We start from the raw sequence: 17,907 nt of genomic DNA on the forward strand, positions 1-17,907 counted from the left end.
CATAAAATAATTATTTTATAAATAATCTCTTTAGCTTCACAAAGACTACAGCACTCCCTGTAAAGGTATATGGGTCAGTGCAAAGCTTGTATTTATAATTCCGGTGACAAGGAGATTAAAAAATTTCTTCAAGAATATAAAGCAGTGAGGTGATTCCCTAAGAGCACAAGAGATGGTGTAACGACCAAGTGTAGACCTACCTTGGTGAAACATAAAGGAATTGAGCCTGAAACAGATAAGCCCTGTTTGAAGTCTTGCTACTCCAGAGAAGTCAGTATGTAGAGATCACAATAAAATAAAAGCACTTTAGAGAATCTTTATACATTAAAATAATTTAATATATGAGATATATAGGCATGAATATTTTGGAGTCACAGATTAAAATCAGGAGTTATTGCAACATATTAAAAAATGAAAAACTCAGGAAAGGTAATACCTTTTCTGATACCCGCGTAAGTACTGGTCAGTCCATTTCTCTTTTTCCGGTGTCGATACAGCCAGATGCTAAAGACCATGAGGATGATCCAACAGGACGCCCCGATTCCTGCAATGAATGCTGGCTGCTTCACAACGTCGGAGATCTGCTGAGCAAGGCTGACTTGGTCTTCAGGTGACACGGGGTTTCCATGAGAATCTGAAAAGCCATCTTTGGATTAATGTGGGTTTAAAACTCAATGAGATCAAGAAGGCATACTTGTATCATATAAAATGGCTATCATTATTTTGTTAATTTTTAGGCGCTCATTTCTGTCTTTCATTCGGAGACATCTACCTTTGTTAATTAAAATAGTCCATGAGATTTTCAGCAAAATTATATTCACTCTATTTTAATGCAAAACAAATATGACACAATAATTTTACGGAATATATTTAAAAACAAAGACAATGGCACACAACCTCTATTTTTCACTCCACAAAACTCTTATTGCTTAGATTGAGTTTCACAGGACAGTGCTAACTGAGATAAATATAAAACTACAATTGTAAAAAATGAAATACTTAAACAGGAGTACATAAACAGGGGGTACCAAATAAGTTGTATAGAAAAGACATGAACTTTCTCAGACTTGTACAGAAACCCTCAATTATATGTTTCAAAATGATAATAAATAAAACATTATTTCCTCTATTTAAGGTACATATCGAAAAAAAAAAAGTATGTGTTTTCCTCCTCCCCGAATCCCCCTACTATATGACTATGCTCTAAGATTCTAAAATGCATTATTTGAGCCTATGTTCACAGTTTATACAATTTAGTATAATGTAAAACCAAAGAAAAATTAAGATAATGTTACCACTGAAATAACTATGTATAATCTTTCTTTCTTCCTTCTTTTTTTTTTTTTTTTTAAGTAATCTCTACACTCAAGGTGGGGCTTGAACTCATGACCCCGAGATCAAGAGTCAGATGCTGTACCAACTAAGCCAGCCAGGTGCCCCAAAGTTTGTTGTTTGTTTTTTAAGTAATCTCTTTCTTCTAAAATAACAGCCATGACCAGCAATAGATACAAGAACATTAAATATGGACAAGAACTATCTAGTGTTATGAATAGTTGAAAAGGTGTATGTTTTCTGTTCTTTTGATTCAACAATTTAAAATCAATGGAATTTCTGGCAATGAAAATCTACTTATTTTAGGTTTAAACCTACTAAGAGATTCCTTTTTTCAAGCCCACCATTTCATCACGTCATACAGAGCAGTCAGCAATGTCTGCAGAAAACTGCAAACCCTTGTTCTATGATCAAAGCAACATCCTGCTTTGTTGGCGCTGAGTGATGCCAACACGAGGATGCCCAGTGAGCACAATTCCCATTAGCGCTTGCGGTTTTAATGTCCTTCCCCCACAACATCTGGTGAAACAAGAAGGTGTTTGCCCATTTCATTAGGAATGGTGCTTTCTTAAAATCGTCTTAATTTTATTTGACTCCGAAAATGTTTTGCTAATCAACCTGCTTTAAAATAGAACCATTTGTTCTAGTCCAAAATTCCTTTTTTTTTCCCAGAACAAAATAACTGGTATAGCTCATTATATATGAAGAACATTTCTCAAACAGAAAACAATTCTACAGATTATTTTTTCTTTCTTATTAAATGATATGGTGCCCCAATAAGACATTTGTAGGGAAAATAAGCAGCGTTCACTGGCCAAGGAAACAACCTTGGGAAAATAGCACCCCTTTCTATGTAAAATGGTAGCTACATTGCTACTCGTGTGTGTGTGTGTGTGTGTGTGTTGTTTACTTTTTTTTCTTGAACAGAATTCCAAATTTTATTCTATGGAGGGTCAAGCCTGAAAAACCTATTTTTATAAACTGTCTCGGTCACCTGCCTTCAACTGTTTGTTGACTGAAAGTTTTATTTCATGTTCCAGGCTCTTTTATCTATGGTTTTCCTAAAAGCACTTCATCCTCTGAGAGTTCACCAAACAGACCTATTCTTTTTTTTTTTTTCCCCTGATACACTCTTTGTATCTCCTAAGTTTATGGATTTCATGGCTATTTGTGCAAGGTTAAGTTGGGTAGCTTCAGATTTTATGGAGACAGCCAAGAGAGGTTCCATGCAAGCGACCAGATGGGCTTAACAGAATAAAGTGTGGTGTGACTAATGAATTAAAACGGCCACTCTATATCTCAGTCTTTGTATCCCTGCAGCTGAGGCTATATTAAGATATGGAAAACGGGAACACATTTATAATTTCAAGTAAACCAATTTGACCCTTAAATCCCCTGATTTAAATCTTAAATAAATAAAATTACACATGGTCCTTTTCCAAAGCATCTTTGAAAAAGGACTGAAATCATACCTTATGAAAATAGGTAAATGACATCAACAGTATATAGGTCATCACAGTGTAACTTATAATATCAATTTTAATAAGTTAATACTGATGTTTCATAAAACTGAGTTATTTAGACTATTTTCCCCCATGTCTAACCTAACGTTGTAACAGATGCATCAAGCAATTCTTTTAAATAGTTTCCTATTTTGTAATTTTGTAATAAATGAACCTGAAATAAACCATGAAACTATTTTTGCTTAGAAGTTGCATATGTAATCACTGTTTAAAAAGATAATCCCCAAATCAAATTCTGGACCATGGCTATAGCAGATAGCACAAGCTCTCCTCTAAAGGTCTGAATGTTACCTTCATACAACAGAGTTTTCAGGAGGTAACTCTCTAGCCAGTGACTTCTTTTGGCGGTGTTCTCATTCCCTGACTTGCGTTCTGCACAGGAGTGATGAGCACCCTTTCTAGTCCTGCACCATTAAATCCTGCCCAACCCTGTGGGTTTCTTTTCTCTCTACTGGCCTTGGGTCAGCCTTGGAAGCTCCAGGTTAAAAAAAGGTAAAGCTCATCAGCCCGTGACACTCCCTGTCTACATGGAACAGAGTCCCACCCCACAATTACAACACTTCAGGTGAACTTTATGGTGTTACACCACAAAGGTTCCGCAAAGACATCCGTTAAGAGTAGAAAGCACTGTCTTAACAATGGAACAATGATAGGAGTTTCCAAACTGAACGTAAAGTTTATATAGCAAGGAAGTTTATTCAAAGCCAAATGTTTCTTAATTTTGTTTTGAAATAATTTCTAGGATGTCCTCAGTTATCATCCAAATGCAAAAATACTATGTACTTGTCTGTGAAGTATAAAAATGCATATATCTGATCCTTTTCCTAACATAAAATCTTACTAATGCTTAACTTCTGATTTGAAAGGAATAAACCAAAGTTGACTCTACATTCAGCATTTTTCATAATTTAAATGTAGCTTCTTAATAGCGACGCTTTTCTCTCCCCTTTCCATTTATAATTGTTTTTGTTGTTATTTGCTTTAGATTTTTACTAGTAACCACTTACTAATTTGTATTTCATATTCATGCCACATTCCCTATAGGAAACTGTAGTAACAAGGCTTCTCTGTCAGTTTTTTTTCTTAATGTTTTTCCTTTTTTAATTCCTCTAACCACTTCTGAAGCACACATCATATTTACCTTTATTTTTTTTTTTTAAAGATTTTATTTATTTATTTGAGAGAGAGAATGAGATAGAGAGAGCATGAGGGGGGAGGGTCAGAGGGAGAAGCAGACTCCCTGCCAAGCAAGGAGCCCGATGTGGGACTCGATCCTGGGACTCCAGGATCATGACCTGAGCCGAAGGCAGTCGCTTAACCAACTGAGCCACCCAGGCGCCCCATATTTACCTTTCTAAGTAATTAGCATAGAACTGTATCCTGATTCTCTTTGACAATGGAATCTATCTTTTCTTATAAAAAGCAATTATAGTTTTAAATAGACGCCAAAATAGTAAATATAAATTGTATATTGCTTAAACTTCTAATACCTAGTTTAAGTTTTTCATGGAAGTTTTTTTTTTAATCCAAATAACTGTAAATTCCATGAAGATTCAGACTGTGTCTTTCTTGTTCATTGAGGTATCCTTGATGTTCAATTAATAGTATTTGTTGAATAGGAAAAAAAAAAAAAGAAAAAATTCAATAGGACAGAATTAGGATGACAATGAATGCTGACAACCTTTTCTTGAAATACAATTTAAAATGTGTGCTTGGCTAAGTTTCAGTTTAGTTGTGATATATATTATGTATTTATATAATCATAACATTATATATTTATATAAATATGTATTTATATTTATATTTATATATTTTATACAACATATAATGCATATATTTTAAATAAAGCTAACATTATCATTTTTGTCGCTCTCTTTCCAAAAACCAAAAAAGGCAGGACCATGGTGGGGGGCAGCAATAGACTCTCAAACCAGATCTGCGCACTCACCTAACTGGATGAACTGTGGTTCACTCTTCACCCCAGCCCCGGCCCCAGTGCTGGCAGCCACCTCTACACTGTATCGGATCCCAGGAACCAGAGAAGGAATGACCACAGAAAAGGTGGAGCCATCCACCGTCTTGTTTATATGATAGCGAGTTTCATTGCCCAGACACCAAACCTATAAGCAGAGCACAAAGAATTTTAAGCCAGTAAATTATTTAAGTGAATGCAAAGATCAACATAGTATTTCGGTTTTAGACCGAGACCAAGTTCAGACTTATCATGGACCTGATACAGGATGCTGCAAACGTCATTTTTCCCTAGGCTCTAGTTCTGAGTGGACGCTCCCAGTCAAACCTCAGGTTAGCAGTACCTTAAAGACCGCTTTGAATTTTCTCATATACTTCTCAAGGACTCTATTAGGAAAGTTTACAGATTTTTGCTCAAACACACAGGCTATCAGCCCAAATCATCAGTTTTTTATTTTTAAACACCTAGAAATTATTTGCCAGAAAAAGGGGCTTTGCAAAAAACTGTGTATATCCAGATAAAGAACAATAACTAAATCTAAAGTACCTTTGCAAAAATATGGTTATAAAAAATAAAACTGGACAGGGGCACCTGGCTGGCTCAGTTGGTAGAACATGCAACTCTTCATCTCGGGGTCCTGAGTTCGAGCCCCATGTTGTGTGTAGAGTTTACTTAAAAATAAATAAATAAAACTGGACATAAGGAGTTGGGATCTTCCTAGGAGTCTCCTCAGCCTGTAGCATGTTGCACTACTATCAGTGAGAGAAAATTAGCACTCTGATCTTGTATTTAAATGGGAATATTAATTTGTCTTTGATAACACAGATGAGATCATAAAGAATAACAATACATATTTGACTTGAAAGAAAAGTATTCTTCTAATGAGAAAATTATTGTATAGCTCATTAACTTTGATAAGGATATTTATGACAGGAAATTATTTTCAGGAAATTAAGACTTCTGAAGTACACTGCAATCCTTAATTTAAATTTCACTAAAGGGTTATTTAACCATAGAGTGATCTGCAATGTTTAAGAAGTTGGATATGGTGCATGACAGTATTTGGACTCAGTTAATATAAGAAAATGATCCATGGAGTAGTAAGACATGCTCTATATTCTTTATGATGTCCTCAAGCAAAATGTAGGATTAGTCTCAAGTAGCCTATTGTCTAAACTCTAATAGGAAATGGGATTTAAAATAAATCTAGGAGTATCAGTGTCCCCTATCACGTGAGCAATAACCTTTCATTTTTTTCCTTTTTTTTTTCTTTAGAAGTTAATATTATTTTAATATAGTTTCACTGCATAACACCAGTAAATGGTCAGACTCTATACCAGGTCCTGACCATTTGGAAATAAAGAGTCCTTTGTGATTTTTTTCCCCCCAATTACATTACGCAGCTGAACCAAAGCCACAAACTGATTTTGTACCAGTCAATCAGGTTCTGAAAGGCATTTTATTATTTTAAATTGACCATGAAGTTAAGTGAAATCCACCCTTTTGCATTTCTTCTGGAGAGAAATGAGTTTTGACTCTTAGGGGAAAATGCCTACATTACACAATTTTGCTTGAGAGCTGAGACATCACCTCATTTTAAATCCTTAAAAATCTCTATAACAGTTCATTTTTCTGGACTGAACCATAGCATCCTGTCACTCCCCCATCTTGAGATAACCTTGAAATTCACAAGAAAACATTTAAATTGTAGAGACTCTTACCTTTTAATGATTCAATGACACTAGAAGATCTAATTTGAAATATCTTAGAACATTCACAGGGCATTCATGGCACTATTTTAAATACTTTAAATGTCACCCTTTAAAAATTCTGGCAAATTTCATAAAGAGATTTTCAGTTTGTTTTTAAAGATCATTTTAAGACAATATTAGGCCTAAAATGACGCTCAGTATATCTGGTTACTGTCCAAATCAATTTGCTACTCAAAAGAACATTGATGGTCTTTATTTGGCAAGCCTTACCAAGAATGCACATCAGAATCACCTTGGAAAGATCTATCCCAATATGTATGCAACTCCCCCCCACAGACCTCCTGAGTCAGAATCTCTGAGAATGGTGGTCAGGTACATATGTTTGGAAAATGAGTCCACTAGAGATTCTGATGTTAGCATCTAATTACCTGTAGAAGATAAATGTGGTCACCTTTTTAATATCAGTTTCATATCAATAGGAACAGTATAAAATATTCACATATAGGAAATAAACTACTAAGTATCACAATTTAGCTAGTAACTAAAAAATACTCAGGTATCATGGAAATATAAAGCAATATCTAGGGAAAAAATGTTTTACAGTTAAAATTCTTCTAGTATGCAATGTGTTTACATAAATGTTGAAAAAAAGACATGTAAAATCTTATTTTCTACTGAGATTTCCCTGATTTAATCTATCAATTATTCATTTATCATAGATCATTAACACTTTCCTATAATACAGAGTCATTGATAGGATACATCTCATGAGCCTAACTTTGTTTTTAACTGTATCTTGGCATGCTTGAAAATATTTGCTCAAAACAAATCTGTGTAAGACTCTAAATTTAATCACTAGAGCTGATGACTTCACAGGTCAAAATAATTATCAGAATTATCAGATTGAGTCACTCTTATTATTTTTAAAATTCATTTAAACATACATAAATTTATAACTGAATCTCTTCTGAGATATGAAATTTTGTTTAGAGACTAAAACAAGTTTTACAGGAAAAAAAAAATTTGTGCACATTAAAATAAGTTTTCCAACTTAGCTTCAAAGTTTTAAAACTTCAAACATGTCAAAAAAAAAAAAAAAGGAAGAGAAAGCAAACCCTATTTGATAGTATTTGACTCTTAGCCAATTCCATGGGGCAACTCAATGCTGCAAAATATATTCAAGCTAGTTTTTTAAGGTTAAAAAAAACCACAGGGGGCACCTGGGTGGCTCAGTCGTTAAGTGTCTGCCTTCGGCTCAGGTCATGGTCCCAGGGTCCTGGGAACGAGCCCCGCATCAGGCTCCCTGCTCGGCGGGGAGCCTGCTTCTCCCTCTCCCACTCCCCCTGCTTGTGTTCCCTCTCTAGCTCTTTCTGTCAAATAAATAAATAAAATCTTAAAAAAAAAAACAACACAACTTTTTATTAGCATTCATACTTGTTGTTTGTGTAAAATTATATGGACCTATAGATTTTGTGACCATATAGATCACTTCTTTTAAATTAATTGTTTTTTCGAATGGCTTAAAAAAGAATTAATCCACAATTACCTAATAAACAGGGAAGTATTTTAAAAATAATTTTACATGTTCGGGGCGCCTGGGTGGCTCAGTTGGTTAAAAATAATTTTACATGTTGCTACCTGCACCAGCAGATGGCGCCAAATACTCATAATTTCAACAAGCTTTTTCTTTTGCCTTTCTTTGTAGGGGGAGAAGGGTGTCCATCAGTAATTACTATATATGTGTTACCTTATACTCTTGGACCATTCCATTCTGAGTGTCTTCTGGAGGCGGCTGCCAACTAACAAGAATTGCAGTTCCATTTCCATCATTCTTTGATACAGTTACACTTTGGGGTGGGGCACTGGGTGCTATTAAATTGTTTTAAAAAGTAGATACATTATGAGTATATTAGAGAACACTGAAAGCAGACACAACATTTAAAATCAAGTAATAACTATGTAAAATATATGTCAATATACCCATATGTTTTAAAGATGTATCTCATTCAAGTCTGAATAGTCCCAACTGATTTAAGTTTCTCCTCAAAATTCCTAAACCTTTTGTTATTGCGAATTTTCCATAACCAAAGTTACATAGATTATCTCCATAAAACATCCCAGGAAAATTCTTATTCCTCCTACCCTGTAACCTTAGTGTCATGTTCTCCCTACAAAGGTTCCAAAGTATAAAGCTATATATTAATCAACCATGACATTAACTATATCCTATCATTTATGTAATAAAAATAAGTAGATTTTAGGGAAAATTCTGGTTATTTTTACAGAGTATACTTGTGACACGTAACCTTTTTTTACTTTTATGTAAATACTAAGATTGAAATTCCAGGTATAGGGTGGCCAATCATACCGGTTTTTCTAGAGCTGAGGGGTTTCCACAGACATGAGGAATAAGCATAAAATGCTAACCCCAGAAAGTCCTGGGCAAACCAAAACATTACTCACCGTATTTATAAATCATTACTCAAAGTAACATTCAATAAGTGAATGGAAAATAATTAATGGAAAGTCAAGCAAATTGAGAACAAATTCATCTTTAAATGTGAATTTTAGTTCTCAACAATTGAATATGTCCTACATATGCCTTTAAGTAATATGTGGTTCACATTTGCAAATTTTTATATAGGCTATTAAAGTAAGTCAAGTATTACACAATTTTTATTTTTAGTAGTTCTAACTGAACAAAATCTCTTAGCAAAATATAATGTTCAATATAATGCTCAATATCAAGACAGTTAATTAATGTCACAGTTAACATTAAGATTTTTTCAATTAAGTTAATAAAAACCCAGCAAATGTACTACAATGCACAGTAATCACACGTTTCATTATACTTGCCTTCTTCTAAGGTTTTGGCAAATTTAATTTCACTATCTGCTCCTTGAAATTCATTAAAAAAAGGACGAGCCTTAATTTCATAGTTGACCCCCTTTCTGAGATCAGGGATAACCACGCTATTTTTGGCTGGGGTCCTCACTTCAAAAACTAACCACTCCGATTCACCATGGTTGGCTCCAGATGGCCGATAAAGAATTTTATATCCTTGAATATACTGAGACTGTTGGTCCACCTATTAAAATGACAAATAAAAAATAAAACCATTTATATCTTTTATTGATTTATTTAAAAATTATGAAAATTAAATGTGACAAAATGCAAACAATTCTATCTGGCTTCACCCTATAGTTTTCTAGTTTATATAAAATAGAACATGAAAAACAAATCACTATCTTTTGTAATATAGTCACTTTTTCAGCTCAATATATAATGTTAGATACTAATTTCTAGGGTTCATGCAGAAATTTTAGGCATCATAGCAGCTTTGTGACAGACATCTAGGGATGTCAGGATCAAAAGGATCAGAAAACTTTCTAATTTTAAATGCCAATTTAATACTACTCAGAAATACTTCTTAAGTCTAAAAGATATTATGTAATAACGATCCTGTCACAAGTTACACATTTATAATCAATACTATGTATTTCTTTCCTTTGGTAATGGTAAAGTTTACTATTGTTGTATAATAGAAAATACACACAACATGAAACTTTTTTTGTTGAAAGCCAAAGCACAGCTACCATAATAAACAATGCTTACATTATAAAGTTGTCATTGGTGGACAAGCGGGCAACACATATACATAAACTATCTGTTCCATTAATATTTTTTTCATATAATGATCTCCCAGAAGTGATCTGCTTATTGAAATGGAAACCAAATATTGCAACAATAATGACTCACTGTCCAGTGCACTTCGACTGAAGAGGAAGAAAGGATGGTAGGGTTGTGGAGGTGCAGTACAACATTTCCCAGCTCTCTCTGGACCTGCTTGTGATCTACTCCCTGACTCGTTGGGGGAACATCTGCAACAATCCAAGAAGACGTGTTACCATCCTATGCAATGCAACTGACTTGAATGAAAGCATGGTGAAACAATCCTTGCATTCATAGCAACTCTCAGAAAAGACTTGAATCATTCCAACTGGGAAGCCAACCTGTGATACAGAATAAAATGGGAACAACTTAAATTTTTTATTAGCATAGGGAAGATGGGGACATACAGAGAGAGAGCAAGAGAGAGAGAGAGAGAGTGAGAGAACAAGCAGAGGGCATGTAGAAAGCAAGAAAGAGCAGGAAGCAAAGGTAACAATGGCAAAAATCAGCATCTGAAGGTGCCTCTTACCATGTAATGATTGCTTTCTCACCAAGGATGAGGAGCTGAGTGCAATCCCCTGAGTTTGTTATAAAATTCGATAGTGATCCTGACTACGCAAGAAAGAAAAGAGCCATAAATTGCAATAGAGTGGATAACTAATGTAAAAAATGAAAACATATAAAAGTGAAAAGCAAGCACAAAAAGAAATTAGACACCTTACATCTTATAAGATGAACTTAGGTATCTTCCCAAATAAGGTATATGGTAAGTTAGTAGTAGCTATGATGAGGGATACAGAAGCCACCAGTAGAATGGAATGGGATGGAATAAAACGAAAGAATAGAATAGAATAGAATAGAATAGAATAGAATAGAATAGAATAGAATAGAACAGAATAGAGTAACAAAATAAATCTGATGAGAAGAGAGCACCTAACCATCTATTTAATGGTTTGCTTTTTTAGTTCAGTTATTATATCACTGTAAAGAAGGTTAAATAAAAAGTTCTTAATCTCAAGAACACCAAAATTTAAGAAAGGAGACCAATAACAAGGTAAGAATTGAACTATTACTAGTGTTCCTATGTTGCACTTTTTTCCCCCAATAAGGAGGGGATTTGTTAAAATTCTAAAGTCTGTACTCAGTAAAAATTGCCCATTTCTAAGGAGGTTTTCTAAATACAGATATCTTGCTTTGCTTACAATAATAAAAGGAGCGGGGTGCTTGGGGTGGCTCAGTTGGTTAAGTATCCAACTCTTGATTTCAGTTCAGGTCATGATCTCAGGGTCATGGGATTGAGCCCTGCGTCGGCCTCCGCGCTCAGCACAGAGGCTGCTTGTCCCTCTCCCTCTGCTCCTCTCTCTCTCAAATAAATAAATAAAATCTTAAAAGAAAAATAAATAATAAAAGGGAACACAGGGTGAAGTAGGGAAGAAAATAAAGAGATTTTTGTGGCCAGAATTCTTTCTCAGAGTATTATATGTTGGCATATATATTCTAGAGTATTTACCATCCCATAAACAGCAGAAATGAGAATTTTAGTTTTCTGAATAAGTATCTTTAAAGATATTCTAAACAAGAAGCAAAAAAATTTTTTATTAAAATGAGTCTGTCCAATATTATGCTATATATTAACTAACTAGAATTTAAATTAAAAACTTGGAACAAACAAAAAAAAATGAGGTTGTTCAGGTTTGAGGGACTCCACAGAAGTCAGGCAAATAGAAGACAGATCAAGTGCTATTTAACACTCTTAAATATAATACCCTTGACTGTACATATATACTGCACCCATCAATTAAGCTTATAAATAAGCAAAATGACAAAAACAACAGATAATTTTGGCTTCCCATACTTTAGCATCCCTCACAAATATCCTTGGCTAACACTGGCCCTCAGGCAACCTATTATCACAGCCTAGAGACAGAAAGCACTTGCCCGTCAGGCTCCCAACTCCAATGTTCCTCCTTCCCTACTGGTTTCTATTGCTCTGATGATTCCAGCTACCATCTATCTCTGGAGTAAGCATGAAGTCCTTGCAATAAGACAGAGTTGGGTTTGCACCCCAACTCAGCAACTCATCAGCCATGAAACATGGGGTAGATTTCCTAACCTCACTATTTTTCTGTTTTCTCACCTGGCAAATGGCGATATTAATGGCAGATATTTCTGAGAGTTGCTGTGAGAACTGCATTTTGTAAGTCATATGAAGCCCTTGTCTTGAAAGCAGGGACTGGGTTGATCTTTGTGAACCCAGAACACCTAGCCCTGTGCCATACATTTAGAATGTGCTTAATAAACATTGGTTGAGTGAACGGGAATTACTGTATGAAAACACATGTTCTCTCATATGTAAGCTTCTCTCCTCGGGAATCTTCTGCCTTTCAGGAAGTGACCACAAACATGTAAATAACCATTTTAAACGGTAACTACTATGATTTTCATCACAATCTCTAATTTCTTTGCTTTGAGATAAACTTGTCAGTCAATCCCTTCATGTAAACCACGAAACTCCCTTGCCTGGTGTAACCATTTTGGCAACAGCAGCCTAGAATATTCAGAAAATGGCCCATCAGAGAGAAAAATGAAAAGTAATAATAACATTGAAAAGTTTACGAATTGGTCCTTTTATTGTTCTTGTCCTTTTCCACCTCTTGAAAAAAAAAAAAAAAGTATTCTTATGTAAAAGATCCTTCCGAACATTCTCGGAATTAACCTGGAGGAAATTTTAGATTGTAATTCTACCCGGCTGCTTCCCCAGTGTTGGAATTCCCTATACAGTTTCGGAAAAGAGCTTATGCAGGACCCACTTCATTATTTACTGGGTTCTTATTACCTATATGATACATACGCTGTGCATTCTGTGTCTTCAAGGATAGGGCTCAGAACGCTATGCATGTAGGACACGGGGGGGAAACACAGTAGTTCCAGCGGCAACAACCCCACCATCCCAGCAATGGCCAACACACCCCTACTTGCCCACGACTCATGTCATCTTCTTTGCATTATTGAATCTTTTTGGGGGGAAAACATCGCGATACCCTATGACAAGGCTCTAACTCCAGCTGTGACATGGGTCTACCTGAGTTCTGAACTGGAAACTGCCTTGTACCTTTAACTCTGACCCAGCTCCTTCATAGGAATCTCTACTTGGGGAAGACTTTTTTTTTTTTGCAGCCATGTTACAGAAATGGTTATAGAAATTATGGCTGCTCTCTTATGAATCCATTTCCAATAAGTCTCTCCTGAATGCCCTCCACCCCTGGCTCTTCCCCTTATCCTTACTACACAAACGTTCTGTACTTTCTTCCAGGTTTTTCCCCAAGTTCCTGCTACATCTGGTATTAGCTTAACCTTCAGCTGAGCTTCACAGTATCTTCAAGAGCAGCCCAAGAACTAGACGATGAAATCTTCCTCGATGTTACTTCTACTCCTTGGTCCTGTTTTGTTGCCTGGGATTAAAATACGCATACCCTTTTCACATGATGGTCTCTTAAAATGTTAAGGAAAACAAATGTCATGTCTACTCTAACTTTCTTATTTTGGGGGGAAAACATGCCAAGACCCCTGAATTTCTTTTCCAGTGATGTGATTTTCAGCCTTCGGTGCAGCTCTGCCAACTAACCTCCTTGTCCTCCTCTTAAAAGTCTACCTGAAAAGGGATGCCTGGGTGGCTCAGATGGTTGAGCGTCTACCTTCAGCTCAGGTCATGATCTCAGGGTCCTGGGATTGAGTCCCGCATCGGGCTTCCTGCTCCTTGGGAGCCTGCTTCTCCCTCTGCCTCTCTCTCTCTCTCTCTCTGTCTCTCATGAATAAATAAATAAAATCTTAAAAAAAAAAAAAAAAGTCTACCTGAAAATGTAGTGTTCAGAAAAGAGCACATTATTCCATTCATAACCTGACCAGTTCAGAGTAAAGGGAGGGGATTACTTGATCCAGACATAATTCTGCTAATGCCAGCTAAGACCATATTTGTTCTTTTGGCAATGACATCACTCAGTTGGCTCAAATGAGTGCTTTAGTTGACTTCAAATACTGAGATCTGTGTGCCCCCAGCACCCTGACACACACATGTACTCCCCCTTTAAGCCTGGTATCCTTAGTCTATCCTTCCACAGTTAAGTTTTAAACCTTAAGTTTAAGTGGCACACTTTTGAATTTGCTCCATTAATTTAATCTTAGTGCTGACCCATCCTTTCTGTCTATTGAGACAGATTTAATTCCGATGCTCTCATTCCTCAGCCTGTCTTTCTCAGTTTCATGATAGCTGCAAAGTTTATCAACTCCCTTTATTTTTAGTCCAAAGAAACATGAGTCCAATAACAAATTCTTATGGCAGAAAACAGAAAAGAAATCTGAGTCTTATACACTCATAAATTAATTAATCCCTGTCCAAACCTGTGGAGTGCCTATTTTTAGCCCCATTTTATATAAGGGATGAAAGTGAAGCTCAGGACAAACTAACTTGCTCAGGGCTACATAGCTCATAGGTTCAGGAGGTGAGATTAAAAATCCTTTGATTTCAAAATGGCAGGCCTATTTCACCATATTTCCCGTCTTCCAAATGACGTGAGTTTATTTCACTTAGGTTGCTCCACTAGCTATTCACGTATAAAGGTAAGTCAGTTAAAATGTAAAAAGACTTAAATTAATTTTCAGATTAAGTGTGAACTACCTCCTTATTTACAAATGAGGACGTAGACTACAAAATCATTCATAGGAGTATATAACAGAATAGCAGTCAATCAAAACGGAGGAGTCTCCTAGGTAGAGACCCCTGTACTCGGGACAAAAATTTAAATTCACTTTACAGCTGTCATTGTGTCTGCATTCTTTACAAATGCATATCTAATATTGAAAACCTCAAACTGCATTAAGGCAGGCTCCAAGAATATTAGCGTTCCTGATGAGGTGACTCACAATAGCAAATATAGGCACTTGGGTGTGTTGAATTCACACAGCAGGAGACAAACATGGACATGTTCTACAACTCCGTTTGCTTTCTGTGTGAATTCTGAAGCAAAAGGTCCTTCCAGAAAGATTCTTTATACACTCATCAGAGAAGACAAAACAAGCAAAATGGCTGGCAGACCCTCTCTAAAACCAGTAAAAAATAGTTTAAGCCTTTCATTCTTTGTGTGCACAACTGTTACTATCACTATAACTAAGTTACATTTTTTTTTTTTCCTTTGGAAAGGTAAACTCAAGACTGAGATATTACGATTCCTCTGAATGTTAAGAAAATCACTACCATCTAGAATTTTCTTTTTCTATTAATATAAGAACAAACATTTTTGTGACAATCACAATATGTTAAAAAAAAAGGGTAAAGATGGATTCAAATCACCTTTTTATTCAATATATAAATTTCACTCCTATTAAAGCTTTAAAATAATAAGTGGGGCATGGTGGCAGATAGAAGGTCATCTGTTGAAATCTAAATATAATTTTTATTCACAAAGGACAATAAAAAGCAGTATATCCAGAATGTGGCCCAAGTGAGCAAATTTCTAATTTGCTCCACATATTCATTTTTCCTTTTCTCTGTTTCTTTAACCCAGCTTGGACCAAAATATACACGACTTGCATTTAAAAGTTTAACATATCATGGCTCATAAAATTGACAATGAAAGACAGACCAAACAATATACCAACGTGAAGTATTTTTTCCCATGCTTCGTAGGGGGAGTAACCAAACATAATACAAAAATACACACTATTTTTGTCTGATTGGATTGTGATTTTATAAAATGAGAGACACTGCCCTTTGTTATTAATCTTATCTTGGTTAGTCCAGAAAACAATAAAGTTTGCAGACACTGCGTTTGTGTATTAAAAATTAATGGAGCTCCTGGAAGGACAGATCTGTCTTACATACACAATCAGCACATATGCAGTACAAATCACTGACTTGTGAAAGTATAACACCTAAGAATAAGTAGGTGTCACAAGGTTGAGTAAATCAGTATTTACCTTGCGTTTTCACTGGGTCTGATATCTGGCTCGGATCACTAATTCCATACGCATTTGCTGCCCTCACAAGGAAAAGGTAAATTGCATTAGGTTTGAGTCCTTTAATGGCAAATGTTTCTGTTTTCACGTTCTCGGCTACGGTCTGCCAACTGCTACCAGATGCATGGCTAAGGACAGATACACAAGTTAGAACATGTGTATGTAATGGCAAATCAAAACAACAAACCAACTAGGAAACATCAGCTTTACTCTACCTGAAGGCTTCTATAATATAAGATGTTGGAGTTGCACCCGAATTCAAATTTGGTTGCCATGACAATGTTACTGTGTTTCTGCTGACATCTGTAACTTCGGGTTTTGAGGGGGCACTAGGGATTAAATTTGGGTCAGTGGGTCTCGGAGGCTGAACTGGAACTCCAAATTCTAATAAAGGGGATAAAGAGGAAAGACGTTTACACATATACAGATGAGCACAGAAAGGTAGATTGCACCATTATGTATCTACTCAGACATCAGGCCATCTACTTCATCCATTTACCAGCAAGTAAACTACTGCAAGTTAAGCTTTAAGTTAAAAATGCTAGCTAATTTACCTTGGACTTCAATGTAAGCACTCCATGTTGCTTCACCACTGGGGGTCGATGCAATGCAGGTGTACCGACCTGTGTCACCCAGCTGAGAAGATAGACGGAAAATAAATATTTGGAACAATCAAGAGCTTAACGGGCTGGAAAAGCAATTATAGTTTTGTATATGTCCCATGAATATGGATAACTGCATTAAAATTCAATAACCAGAAATGTCCTCTTAATTGAATATATTTTTATTGAATATGAAGGAAAATATTGCAGGAATACGGAAAAAATCTATATGGTTATCTTAATTGTATAATAGAATATAATATTTAATGCCTTACCATAGCATTATTTTTAGCATCAGGGACAATAAACAATGAGGTATTTGAATTCAAAGGGCTAATCTTTATTACTAACTTATATCTTCATATTTAATGTCACATAGTAAGGCTGATAAAATTTAGCCAATGACTATTCTTGCTATTTCCTATTTTATCAGAGTTACATGCATATGGATATCTGAGATAAACAGATATTACAGAAAAAAAGGATAAACACAAAAATGATTTCTTCTCAAAGTATTCACTCTTTTTTTCCCCATTTTATTATTTTTTTTTACCTGTTTAATAAGTCAAACCTCAGCTGGAATGAAGGTTCTCTCTCCCTTCTAAAGACCGAATGCCAGAAAACAAACAGGGGTCACATGTTCAGCTTTAAAATCATCATCAGCATAATGAACCCATACACCTCTGCCTAAGGTAACAACTCGATCTTCAAGTAATGTTTGATAAAGCAAGAATGTTGCCATCTCGCTCTGGCAACTGTAATAACAAAATTGCAATCATTGTCACAAAGAACTACAACATATTAACTTTCATGGCATGTACAATGAACTGTTATGCTGATCCAAAACTCCCAAGAAGCCACCCACAATAGGCAGTGAAGCGATTGAAATTTATGTTTATTGCTGTCAAAGCTATTCTTTCATATGCCTTGTGAGCCTGTCTGATCTTGACCTAAAAGAAAAGGAAAAATCAAAACAAAACAACACAGTCCTGAAAGAACAGGTATAGGATGTGACGCCCTGGGAAGGTAAATCCCTAAATTGTTCTCACAAACTTATGGGCTTTTCATCATTTAACATTCTG

At 35.6% G+C, this 17,907-nt stretch overlaps 1 protein-coding gene across 1 annotated transcript in view; it reads right to left on the reverse strand.

Annotated features, from left to right (window-relative positions):
- Nucleotides 1-17,907, reverse strand: part of ROBO1 (roundabout guidance receptor 1) — a 405,403-nt gene that overhangs the window by 52,637 nt on the left and 334,859 nt on the right. Inside the window, exons 11-18 of the mRNA XM_035015148.1 lie at nucleotides 16,778-16,859; nucleotides 16,439-16,607; nucleotides 16,185-16,351; nucleotides 10,299-10,420; nucleotides 9,396-9,627; nucleotides 8,287-8,408; nucleotides 4,804-4,975; nucleotides 437-634 (exon numbers count right to left, since the gene is read on the reverse strand). Of these exons, the coding sequence (XP_034871039.1) occupies nucleotides 437-634; nucleotides 4,804-4,975; nucleotides 8,287-8,408; nucleotides 9,396-9,627; nucleotides 10,299-10,420; nucleotides 16,185-16,351; nucleotides 16,439-16,607; nucleotides 16,778-16,859 (1,264 nt within the window). The remainder of the gene's footprint in view (nucleotides 1-436; nucleotides 635-4,803; nucleotides 4,976-8,286; nucleotides 8,409-9,395; nucleotides 9,628-10,298; nucleotides 10,421-16,184; nucleotides 16,352-16,438; nucleotides 16,608-16,777; nucleotides 16,860-17,907) is intronic.

This window comes from Mirounga leonina, unplaced genomic scaffold, assembly GCF_011800145.1.
Source record: "Mirounga leonina isolate KUSES-001 unplaced genomic scaffold, KU_Mleo_1.0 Mir_169, whole genome shotgun sequence".
Classification (NCBI taxonomy): Eukaryota; Metazoa; Chordata; class Mammalia; order Carnivora; family Phocidae; genus Mirounga; species Mirounga leonina.